The sequence below is a fragment of the Staurois parvus genome, unplaced genomic scaffold (genome assembly GCF_062004578.1).
Source record: "Staurois parvus isolate SC_StPar_1 unplaced genomic scaffold, SC_StPar_1.0 ptg002575l, whole genome shotgun sequence".
Classification (NCBI taxonomy): domain Eukaryota; kingdom Metazoa; phylum Chordata; class Amphibia; order Anura; family Ranidae; genus Staurois; species Staurois parvus.
The window spans coordinates 27,501-39,643 of NW_028320371.1; the positions used below are offsets into that span (position 1 = coordinate 27,501).

The 12,143-nt window shown below is 45.2% G+C and overlaps 1 protein-coding gene across 1 annotated transcript in view; it reads right to left on the bottom strand.

Moving 5' to 3' along the window:
* The window catches only part of LOC149430625 (protein unc-79 homolog), a 78,881-nt gene that overhangs the window by 7,774 nt on the left and 58,964 nt on the right, over nucleotides 1-12,143 (bottom strand). The window contains exons 17-18 of the mRNA XM_089666180.1: nucleotides 8,399-8,476; nucleotides 3,959-4,000 (exon numbers count right to left, since the gene is read on the bottom strand). Of these exons, the coding sequence (XP_089522306.1) occupies nucleotides 3,959-4,000; nucleotides 8,399-8,476 (120 nt within the window). The remainder of the gene's footprint in view (nucleotides 1-3,958; nucleotides 4,001-8,398; nucleotides 8,477-12,143) is intronic.

Consider the following 12,143-nt stretch of genomic DNA (forward strand, 5'->3'; position numbering starts at 1 on the left):
TGCACCCAGCCTGACCTGCCAAGGCTCCGGGCCCATCTCTTATAGCGGGGTTTCTGCTGATAAAAGCCACACAGGCATGCCTCCTGACAGCCTAATAACGGCTACGGCACCCGGGCACTGTGCCTTCTCACTGTAAGCTGTGCCCCTCCTCCTGCAGTGCCAGGATCCCTCTGCGTTCAGTGCTGCTTACACCCCACTCTCTGCTGCTTTGCTGCTCCTTGCCTCACCCTGCATCCACCAATAATTCATGGTGTCATTGCATTCATCATGGGTGGAGGTACCAGGACACTAACAGGTCACCAACACACCTGAGTCATGCAAGTGGCATGCCCGTATGAGGCTGCACATGCCCAGCACACAGTCCAGGGTGGTAGGTGCCCCTCTTTAGGTTTCATAGTTCCCAGTACTTATGGTCCTGACCCCAGGAAATACCTCTGATTGTCTGCTGGTCCTCAGAAAAGCCATCTACCACATAGATCTACAGTACGTGTGGTTCCCTATACACTCTCATAATGTGGTGTTGAAAACCCCAAACGGGTTATTCCAAGTCCAGGTAATCCGTTAAGATTTCCTATTGGGGTCTCAGCAATTCCTTTACTCTACAGGGGTACAAAGGTTGAGCAAAGTTCTTCTAGATCATACTTTCTAAGCCAGGGTTCTGTGGAGTCCTAGGGTTCCTCTAGAGGTTGCTGGGTGCTGGGGGTTCACAGAGACCTGAAAATTATTTTAGTGGTGTGACGGGTGTCACTTTGGGTGGGGGGCCCATGGCACCCAGCTCACCTTGGAGAGGTGGGGAGACCCCTGTCTCAGCTCCCCATATCCCTCTTATGTGTAAGTCACCCTGTGCCTGTTAGGGGTACAGGGTGATCTGTCCTAATATTGGGTGGGCTTTGTCTCAGACTGTGTAGACATGTTTAGGAGATATGTGGGGTGGGGGGTTGTTGATTGTTTAATGTCATGTGGCTGCATTTCATTGTTCTATTGTTTGTCTGGCTTGGGAGCAAACTATTATGGGATGTATGTGTTTACGTGTATTAGCTTAGTGAGGGGGTGTCTCCAGCAGCCCTCCCTCCTGATGGGACTGTCTGCTGGGGTGAAGTTTGAATATCTATGTGTCTCTTGTTACTAAATGTAGATTGTCCCGTCCTGTGTCATTATACAGGGAGGGGGGATTGCCCCCTGAGTGTATATATCTTGTATCTGTGTTCAAATAAACTAGTCTACGTCCTGGTTTACTTCAAGACTGGTGTCGCCTAGTCATGTATGGTCGGCTGTGGTATCTGTTGTCAGTGTTCGGACGTGGAAGCGGGAGTCTAGCGGAAGTACCCAAGTGCAGTCGGGGTCCGGTTCCATTACACACGCCAACCCCAAACCTTGACTGATGTCATCCCTTAGGTTGGAGTTGACAGACATGCTTGGCCTCCTGACCACCCGCCAGATCCATGTTCTTCACTACCCCTCTGTCCCCCACCCACCTGTTTACTCAACCTGAGGAGAGGGAACTGGGGGCAAGGGAACCAAGCCGCGGCTGGGGAGAGCCAGGGGAAAGGGGGAAGAGAGAGTGAATGTCAGCGTCATAACATTTGCGATTTGCTGCGGCTCGATTTCTAAAGTAGTTCTCATGTGACTTTTTCTGCAGTTTTCTTGCGATTTCACATACATAGAATATCACGGAAATCGCACTGCAAGCTGCAAGAAATCCTACAAAGAAAGTAGTCTACCTCCTGGTTTACTTCAAGGCTGGTGTCGTCCAGTCATGTATGGTCAGCTGTGGTGTCTGATGTCGGTGTTCGGATGGGGAGGCGTATTCTAACGGAAGTACTCAAGTGCAGTCTGGGTCGGTTCCATTACAAGTGGCTCCTCTATTTTCTATAGTTTTTAAAAATGTTGAAGTTATATTTTTTTTTTTGGGGGGGGGGGGAGGGGGGGTAGTTGCAAGCAGCTAGTCTTGCCTAGGGTGAAGAATAGTCTACCACCGGCACTGCATGGGGATCCTTCAGCCATGACACTACAAACTGCAGCAAGCAGCTGGTCTTGCCTAGGGTGAAGAATAGTCTACCACCGGCCCTGCATGGGGATCCTTCAGCCATGACACTACAAACTGGAGCAAGAACATGGGATCCCATCATGACAAGGTGAGGCAAACAAACGACCCGGGAATAGAACTACACTAAAACCGAAAATAATAAACTAATGTCAATGCTCGACAGCGATGGAAGTCTGTCTGCCAAAATTCAAATTGTTGGCACAGGCTCTTAAATATAACGTAGTAGGTAAACCATCCTCTTCCTTGCAGCTCCCTCCAGACTGGGAATCCTCCAAAAAACTGTAAATGAAATTGACAGCGAACTGGCATAGTGTAAGAGCCTCAAAAATCTTTAATTGGTTAAAATAAAAACATATCCACAAAAGTGGTAAAAAGATATGCTTTTCACGTAATTTCTGTAAGGAACATCTCATCAACCAACCAAAGCACTCATCCATCCATTAGTGCTTCATTTGAAGGCCAACCCCTAATATACTTGCTGAAGTGTTGCAAAGCAGCACTTCTTCATCAGAGTTGGTTTTGAAGAATATTCTATTTTAACCAATTAAAGATTTTTTGAGAATTGTAAGCTGTACCAGTGCACTCTCCGTTGGAACGTGCGCATTCTCGTGTGGTTGCCAGGACCTGGGTCTGAACTTGCAACCTCTGCTGTGTCTGGCAGTACCTCTTGCTGAGCCACCTGGGATGCTGCTCCCTTGTCTTGACCCTTGTTTCTGATGAACCTTAAACCCTTTACTCCTCCCATGAGCTTCCTATTTAAGTCATGTGTTTGCACTTTCTGATTTCCAGATTATTATGCTCTCTCCAGCCAATATCTTGCTCTTGTCACTCCTGCAGCCGTCTGTATCTTCATTACTACTTACGTTATAGACCTTTGGCTTGTTCCTCGACTACGCTTCTGCTTGATCCCAACCTGCAACCACTTGTTACCGACCTTTGGTTTGTTCCTCCACTATACTTCTGCTGGATCCCAACCTGCAACCACTTGTTACTGACCTTTGACTTGTTTACTGACTATAATTCTGCTTGTTCCCAACCTGCAACCACTTGTTACCGACCTTTGCCTTGTTCCTCGACTACACTTCTTCTTGATCCCAACCTGCAACAACTTGTTACCAACCTTTGGCATGTTCCTCGACTACACTTCTTCTTGATCCCAACCTGCAACCACTTGTTACCGACCTTTGGCTTGTTCCTCATCTACAGTTCTGCTTAAGCCCAACCTGCAACCACTTGTTACCGACCTTTGGCTTGTTCCTCATCTACAGTTCTGCTTAAGCCCAACCTGCAACCACTTGTTACCGACCTTTGGCTTGTTCCTCATCTACAGTTCTGCTTAAGCCCAGCCTGCAACCACTTGTAACCGATCTTTGGCTTGTTCCTCAACTACACTTCTGCTGGATCCCAACCTGCAACCACTTGCTACCGACCTTTGACTTGTTTACTGACTACGCTTCTGCTTGATCCCTACCTGCTATATCTGCTACTACTGGACCCTGGCTTGATCACCTCCTGGTGGGGAGATCATGAAGACTGCAACCTGGTACTAATATACAGCAAAATCCATCCCCACCATCAGGAGCTCTGGTGAATACTGGTTAGGGCTTAGATCCCACACCTCGGATGAGCCCATATCATCCACCAGGGTGACCTGCCTGTGTACTTATCCAGCTGGTCGGTGGGAGCCTCTCTTTTGCCATAGCTACTGGTCCCCAAGCCTGACCCCTGACCGTGACAGCGGTGCGTTTTTACAGCCTATTCTTTTGAATGGGAGGAAAAGCTCATCAGACCTGGCAGAGTGTCTTCGAAGACTACGCCGTCGCCGAGCTATTAGCAGACATCACAGTCTATGACTGGCTTACACTTTAAGCTGTTTGATTTTGTTACAGAGGATCCCATTTGGACACTCACCTTTATGTTTGATTGGATCATCGGTAACCACATAGGAATCAGCTTAAAAGAAAATGAAAAAACAAGTTAGCGAACGGACAGCTCAACGCACTATTGGCATCCCAGTGGTTTAAAAAAAGAAATAGTCTGATGGTGCCATCTGGTATTTAGCCTTGTCATAAGGATCCAGTAAAATGCTTACTGTAGAATCTAGATTTTATTTAAAAAAAAATCATAATCATATACTTTTTTTTTTACAATATCTACTTTTTGTATTACTTGTAATACTTTTTATATTTCATTTTTTTTCCTGAAAAAGGGGGAGCCTCAGAACAATTGAAATGCATTGGCTTGCTTTGGTTTTTCTGATCAATAAACATGCTTAGACTTAACCATCATTTGGCAATCTCTTTTTTTGACACCACAGGGGCTGATTTACTAAAACTAGAGAGTGCAAAATTTGGTGCAACTCTGCAAAGAAACCAATCGGCTTCCAAGTTTTATTGCCAAAGATTAATTCAACAAGCTGAAGTTCAAAGCTGATTGGCTGCCATGCACAGCTGCACCAGATTTGGAGTTCACCAGTTTAAGTATATCTACCCCCCATACTCTGGTTTCTCTTCAGATCGTATAAATATGTCTCAAACAACAGCCTTTTGAGTGTTGCCCCATTGGAGTGGATCTGAGAGTTTCCCAATTGAAGCGGATCTGAGAGTTGCCCATATGGAGCGGATCTGAGAGTTGCCCAGTTGGAGTGGATCTGAGAGTTGCCCATATGGAGTGGATCTGAGAGTTGCCCAATTGGAGTGGATCTGACAGTTGCCCCATTGGAGTGGATCTGAGAGTTTTCCAATTGGAGCGGATCTGAGAGTTTTCCAATTGGAGCGGATCTGAGAGTTTTCCAATTGGAGCGGATCTGAGAGTTGCCCAATTGGAGTGGATCTGACAGTTGCCCAATTGGAGTGGATCTGACAGTTGCCCAATTGGAGTGGATCTGACAGTTGCCCAATTGGAGCGGATCTGACAGTTGCCCAATTGGAGCGGATCTGACAGTTGCCCAATTGGAGCGGATCTGACAGTTGCCCAATTGGAGCGGATCTGAGAGTTGCCCAATTGGAGCGGATCTGACAGTTGCCCAATTGGAGCGGATCTGACAGTTGCCCAATTGGAGCGGATCTGACAGTTGCCCAATTGGAGTGGATCTGACAGTTGCCCAATTGGAGTGGATCTGAGAATTTCCCAATTGGAGTGGATCTGACAGTTGCCCAATTGGAGTGGATCTGACAGTTGCCCAGTTGGAGTGGATCTGAGAGTTGCCCAGTTGGAGTGGATCTGAGAGTTGCCCAATTGGTGTGGATCTGAGAGTTGCCCAATTAGTGTGGATTTAAGAGTTGCCCAATTGGAGTGAATCTGAGAGTTGCCCAATTGGAGTGGATCTGAGAATTTCCCAATTGGAGTGGATTTGAGAGTTGCCCAATTGGAGTGGATCTGACAGTTGCCCAATTGGAGTGGATCTGAGAGTTGCCCAATTGGAGTGGATCTGAGAGTTACCCAATTGGAGCGGATCTGAGAGTTGCCCAATTGGAGCGGATCTGAGAGTTGCCCAATTGGAGCGGATCTGAGAGTTGCCCAATTGGAGCGGATCTGAGAGTTGCCCAATTGGAGCGGATCTGAGAGTTTACCAATTGGTGTGGATCTGAGAGTTGCCCCACTGGAGTTACTACACTCTGATATATGGACTCCACAGACTGATTAGGAGGATGTTGAACACTTTGGGTTCCAGTGCTCCAAACCCTCCTGGGCTATATAAATCCATGACTGTGCCGCAGAAGGATTCGGCTGTCATACCGTTATGGCTGCTCATTATGCCTACTGTCCAAAAAATCCATGGTTATCAGAGACATGAAACACATTTTACATTTCGGGTCAACTATTACTGACCCCCAACCCCCTGAACAACCGCCTGGAAGGGCTTGGTTACACTTGTAGTTCCTCTGCATTTGCGGCCACCCATGTCTAGTGCAGTGCACTGCTCAGCTCCACTCAGAATAAATCAACCTCTATTGCTTTATTATCCCTATGCTATTCCATCTCTGCTCCAGAATATGAATGCAATTATGTCCTTTTAACATTATCAAGATCTGCAATTACACTTCTAAATCTTTGGCCCCAAGATAATTGTTATTGACTCGATCTGATGAGTCACCTTTCATTCCATTCTAGAAAGGCACCCTGGCTTCCTATACATCATGTCATGGAAGAGAAAAAAAGCTTTCAGGGTAATTAGATAAAGTGTTTTGTTGCATCATACTGACATTCTCAGACTCAAGAGCTTCTGCCCTTACATAAATATGCCAAACAGCCGCCACACAAAAGGCTTTGCAGATGCGAAGGGATTACAAGCACTTGTATGCCAGGAAATGCAAAGAACTGTGTTTTCCAGCTGCATGAGTGGGTCTGTCGCTGGTCAAATCCTGGTCAACAGGATTTTATAAATATATTGATACTATTCCTGTCTGTACTGCTTAGGTGATACAAACAATGCTCAGACCAATAAAATGTCTGGGATGATGACGTTCAGCATAATACTGACTTATACGCTACTGAATGATGAGAGGGGAGATCAGGCTCCTCTGATGTTAACCCTGCACTGTCTATCCATCACAGCAATATCATCAAATACCATCGTCATTAGAGCAGGTCCATCAACTCAAATCTCCATCAGACAAGAGCCATCAGCTCCTTTGTCCATCAAAGTACAATAATCAGCTCCCCTCTCCATAAGAAATGAGCCATCAGTTCCCCTCTCCACCAGAAAAGAGCCATCAGCTCCCCTCTCCAACAGCAAAGAGCTCCTGGATCTACTGTTCATCAAAATACAATCATCAGATCCCCTCTCCATAAGAAGAGAACCATCAGTTCCCCTCTCCACCAGAAAAGAGCCATCAGCTCCCCTCTCCAACAGCAAAGAGCTCCTGGATCCACTGTTCATCAAAGAATAATCATCAGCTCCCCTCTCAAGAAGATAGCTATCAGTTCCCCTCTCCACCAGAAAAGAGCCATCAGTTCCTGTCTCCACCAGAAAAGAGCCATCAGCTGCCCTCTTCAACAGCAAAGAGCTCTCGGCTCCAATGTCCATCAAAGAACAATCATCAGCTCCCCTCTCCATAAGAAAAGAGCCATCAGTTCCCCTCTCCACCAGAAAAGATCCATCAGCTCCCCTCTCCAACAGCAAAGAGCTCTCGGCTCATTGTCCATCAAAGAACAATCATCAGCTCCCCTCTCAAGAAGAGAGCCATCAGTTCCCCTCTCCACCAGAAATGAGCCATCAGTTCCCCTCTCCACCAGAAAAGAGCCATCAGCTCCCCTCTCCAACAGCTCCTGGATCTACTGTTCATCAAAGTATAATCATCAGATCCCCTCTCCATAAGAAAAGAGCCATCAATTCCCATCTCTATCAGAAAAGAGCCATGAGTTCCCCTATCAGAAAAGAACCATCAGCACGCCTCTCTATCAGAAAAGATCAATCAGTTCCCCTCTCTAACAGAAAAGAGCGATCAATTCCCCTCTCTATCAGAAAAGAGCCATCAGCTCCCCTCTCCAACAGCAAAGAGCTCTCGGCTCCACTGTCCATCAAAGTATAATCATCAGATCCCCTCTCCATAAGAAAAGAGCCATCAGTTCCCCTATCAGAAAAGAGCCATCAGCTCGCCTCTCTATCAGAAAAGATCAATCAGTTTCCCTCTCTAACAGAAAAGAGCGATCAGTTCCCCTATCTATCAGAAAAGAGCCATCAGCTCCACTGTCCATCAAAGTAGAACCACCAGTTCCGAATTCCAGTAAGGCAGAACCATCAGCTCCACTCCTCATTAGAGTAGAACCATCAGATCCCTGTTCCATCAGAGCAGGATTCATCAGCTCTCCTATCCATTAAAGAAGAACCACCAGCTCCACTCTCTATCAGAGCAAAACAGCTTCCCATTTTATCTAAAAGAACCATCCCCCCTCTGTAAAGCAGAAGCACCATCTCTGCTCTCCATCAGAACAGATCCCTCAGCTCCCCTCTCCTTCAGAGAAGAACCATCAGCTGATTACTTGAAGCAAAACCATCAGTTTTTCTTCATTGCAATAGAACCACCAGATCTCCTTTCCATCAGTACACATTGCTAATGTTAATATTTAAAGGGACAGCGCACTCCTTTTTAAATACAATGGTTCACAAGCTTGTTTACTGCTGGATGCAGAATGAAGATGAAGGACAATCTAAGCTCCGAGTGTTTTGCCTGAATGCATTTTTTTTTTGTATCAATGATGCACTTTGCTTGAGTTCTCCTTTAATTACTTGAATATCTTTGTTTACGGATTACGGATTCCTGCCTAAGTGAAATGAATATGAGCTCCTGGTTCCCCTTGTACAGATAGGTCTGAAAGCAGAGAATTATGGTGTAGCACATAACTTACTTTAACAAAGACGGTGGAATTGCATTCCTGTAGAGCCTCCATTAAGCTGATCAGATGCAGGCAGACCATCTCTACCATCTGAAAACGATAAAACAAACGTTGTAAGGGTATGCGTCATGAGGACACCATGGAATCAGTAACTAGTCAACAGATTTGATCAGGTTTAGCAACCTTGCAGGGATCACATCTTAATCTTCAAAGGATCCCTTAATGATCCCTCTCAGAAAACCATCACGAAGACTTCTGGCCTTGCAAGGTGTAACGGTAACCTCATCTCACAGGTCTATATACTTTCCCATATCACAGGGTCAGAGAGGGCCTCATAGAATACATAGGTGTGGGGCCCACTACAGCTGGCCATCCTCGTATATGTTTTTTTTTGATCAGCCAGCAATCTGATTGAAAAAAACCTGAACAGGTTCTCCCATCCACACAACTGAGGTGGAAGGAGGAGTTCTCTGCTGTGTCATTGTATTCTGACAGCGGTACTACTCCACTGTCAGAATACACTGAAGCAAAATGTTCCAACAAATCCTTTCAAGGGCGGTCCATAGAAGAACTCCCCTTGAACAGGAAGTGCAACAGACAGATTGAAATTAGGCCAGTACCTGCTGAAACAGTTACATTTCGATCCATCTATGGCCAGATTTAGTCTTGTTGGCCAGGTCTTCCTTCCTGGGCAAGATCTCTGCACAGCCAACGAAGAATGTGGCCTAGGGTAGCGTTTCTCATCCTTTATTTTACTCATGGTGCCATTTAAGAACATGAACATTTTCAGGCACCCCAATCCTCTACCACCTCTATTCTACTCTAGACCAGCCTTTCTCAACCTTTTTATTTCAGAGGAACCTTTAAAATAGCATTCAGGTCACAGGGAACCCCTACCAAATCCAATTCATCAAAGATCAGTGGAAACAATGTGTCTTATATTGGTAACTAGTGGGCAAAAATTTAGACTTTACAATGTTGGTCTGATTGCCACTCTTACAGGGAGATAAAAAGACCATTGTTGCCATGCTGCTGGCTCTGCCATGAGCCACTGGTCCTGGCATCATTAGATGTGAGGTCAAACAACCACAGTTCAAAGAACCCCTGGACACCTATGGAGGAACCCTGGTTGAGAATGGTTGATCTAGACCAAGATGGAACCCTGTTTGAGAAGGACTGTTATAGACCAAGACGGAAGGCTGGTTGAGGATGACTGTTCTAGACCAAGACGGAAGGCTGGTTGAATATTACTGTTCTAGACCAAGAGGGAAGGCTGGTTGAGGATGACCAGGGGTGGACTGACAACTTATGGGGCCCCCGGGCAATAGGGGATCATGGGGCCCCTGTGTCCTCGCCCACATTCAAACCACACCCAAAAAAGCCTATGAAAGGTACCAGGGGCATCTCATGGGGCCCCTACTGACCCTGGGCCCTTGGGCAGTACCCCGAGTATCCAAATGGTCAGTCCACCCCTGAGGATGACTGTTCTAGACCAAGATGGAAGGCTGGTTCAGGATGACTGTTCTAAACCAAGACAGAAACCCTGGTTGAGGATGACTTTTCTAGACAAAGACAGAAACCCTGGTTGAGGATGACTGTTCTAGACCAAGACAGAAACCCTGGTTGAGGATGACTGTTCTAGACCAAGACAGAAACCCTGGTTGAGGATGACTGTTCTAGACCAAGACAGAAACCCTGGTTGAGGATGACTGTTCTAGACCAAGACAGAAACCCTGGTTGAGGATGACTGTTCTAGACCAAAACAGAATCCCTATTCACAAGTGCCATGTGGCACTGGTCCTGGCACCATTAGATGTGAGGTCAAGCAACCACAGTTCAAGGAACCCCTGGACACCTATGGAGGAATCCTGGTTAAGCATGATTGTTCTAGACCAAGACTGAACCCTGGTTGAGAATGACTGTTCTAGACGAAGACGGAAGGCTGGTTGAGAGTGACTGTTCTAGACCAAGACGGAACCCTGGTTGAGGATGACTATTCTAGACCAACAAAGAATTAGTGTTCACAAGTGGGAGGACACCATAATAAATCAACTAAATGTACTGATACTTATTAAAAAATCTTTATTCATAAAATAATTTTAGGACTGTAAGAGGCTTTGGTGTTGCAGTAGAAGGTAAACGCTGTGAACTCGTCTAGGTAGAAGGTGTGAAAGTAAAGCTCTAATAATACACTGAACTTAATATTGACTTTATTTATAGAAGTTTGCTTTTACACCTTTTACCTAATCACCTCCCCTTTCTACACAATTTATTTTTCTAGAAAATTGCACCAACTTTTCTTCTACTTTTGATATGATTCAAGAATGTTTTTTTTTATTTTGCACTGGTCTCCTTTGGTTTTAATACGGGCTCAAAATGAGACTAGAGGGCCTAAAGCTCTGGAGTCAAGACTGGCCATAGGTTCTGCAACTCCCCTTCTCACAGCCAAGTGGTATTGAATCTGAATTCTTTACTAGTCCATCCAGTACTAATATTTTAGGTTACATTTGTTCAGCAGTTGCCCTTTTCTGTATAAGAAGGATTCCAGTGATGAGATATGCTGACTTGAAGTTCCAGTTCTATCCAACTGGAATAGCCATTACAAGGCCAGAAGACTTACAAGGACTTTGATGGACCTTTTATAATGTAGAATAAAGAGCTCATTGGAGAATCCATAGGCAAGAGCTGTGTTTTGGCCTTGTGAGAAAGGAGGGTGTGGTGGGTTGAGGTAAGGACAGGACAGGAAAGTGGAAAGGGGGGAGGAAAGGTAAAATGGGAGAAAAGGAAAAGGGAACGATAAAAAAGGAAAGGAAGAATGGAAAGGTAAGATTGGCAAGGAAAGGGAAGTGAAAGAAACAGGAAAGGGGAAATGAGAAAAAGAAAGGTAGGGAGAAAGGAGAAAGGGAAAGGGGAAATGAAGATAGAGAAGGAAGGGAATGGAAGGAAAAAGGGAGAAATGAAAGAGAAAGAAAAGGAAGAAAAGATAAAAGTAAAGGGAAGGTAATTAAAATACGAGAAAGGGGAAAAGAAATGAAATAGGAAGGGAAAGGATGGAAAGAGGAAAGAACACAAAAGGGGAAAAGAAGAAAGGAAATTAAGGGAATGAAAGTGAAAGGTAATGAAGAGCAGAGGAAGGGGAAGGAAAAGGAAAAAAAGAGAGGTGTAAATAAAGAAAGAGGAATAAATTGTAAGTAAAAAGGAAATGAAAGGACAGGGAAAGGAAAAGACAAAGTAAACAAAGAAGAGACACTTTACTTTTGCCAAATATCACCACTGAGGTCCCAGAAAGACATATTAACCAGGCAAGAGATTCACCTGATTGGTTACCAATCCAGTTTTGGATTAAAATGGCCCTTACAAAAATAACTACCCACTCCGTCCACTAAGCTTTGATGATTCTTATTTGCCATAATGGACATTATTTTCAACAAATAAAGTTTGATAACAACACCCCTTGATAGGGGAGACCCTCCATACCTTGGTCCAAGAGACTTCTGTCAAATAGTTCCCGCATTTCTCTGTCCTCCCTGGTCCTCAGCTATCCTTCCTTACTACCAAGAAGTTCAGAATGCGGTTTTAAATCCCAATTACTTATGAACAAATATAGAATCCAACATTTTTTAGAACCCGAGAGGTTGGGAGACTACTCCTGAAATACAGGCTATGACTGACCCTCCATATCTCGTGGAGAATAACCCAAATCAGACATTTTCTCCTTTCCCTGCCTAAATCACAGGAACTTGCTACATCGCCTACC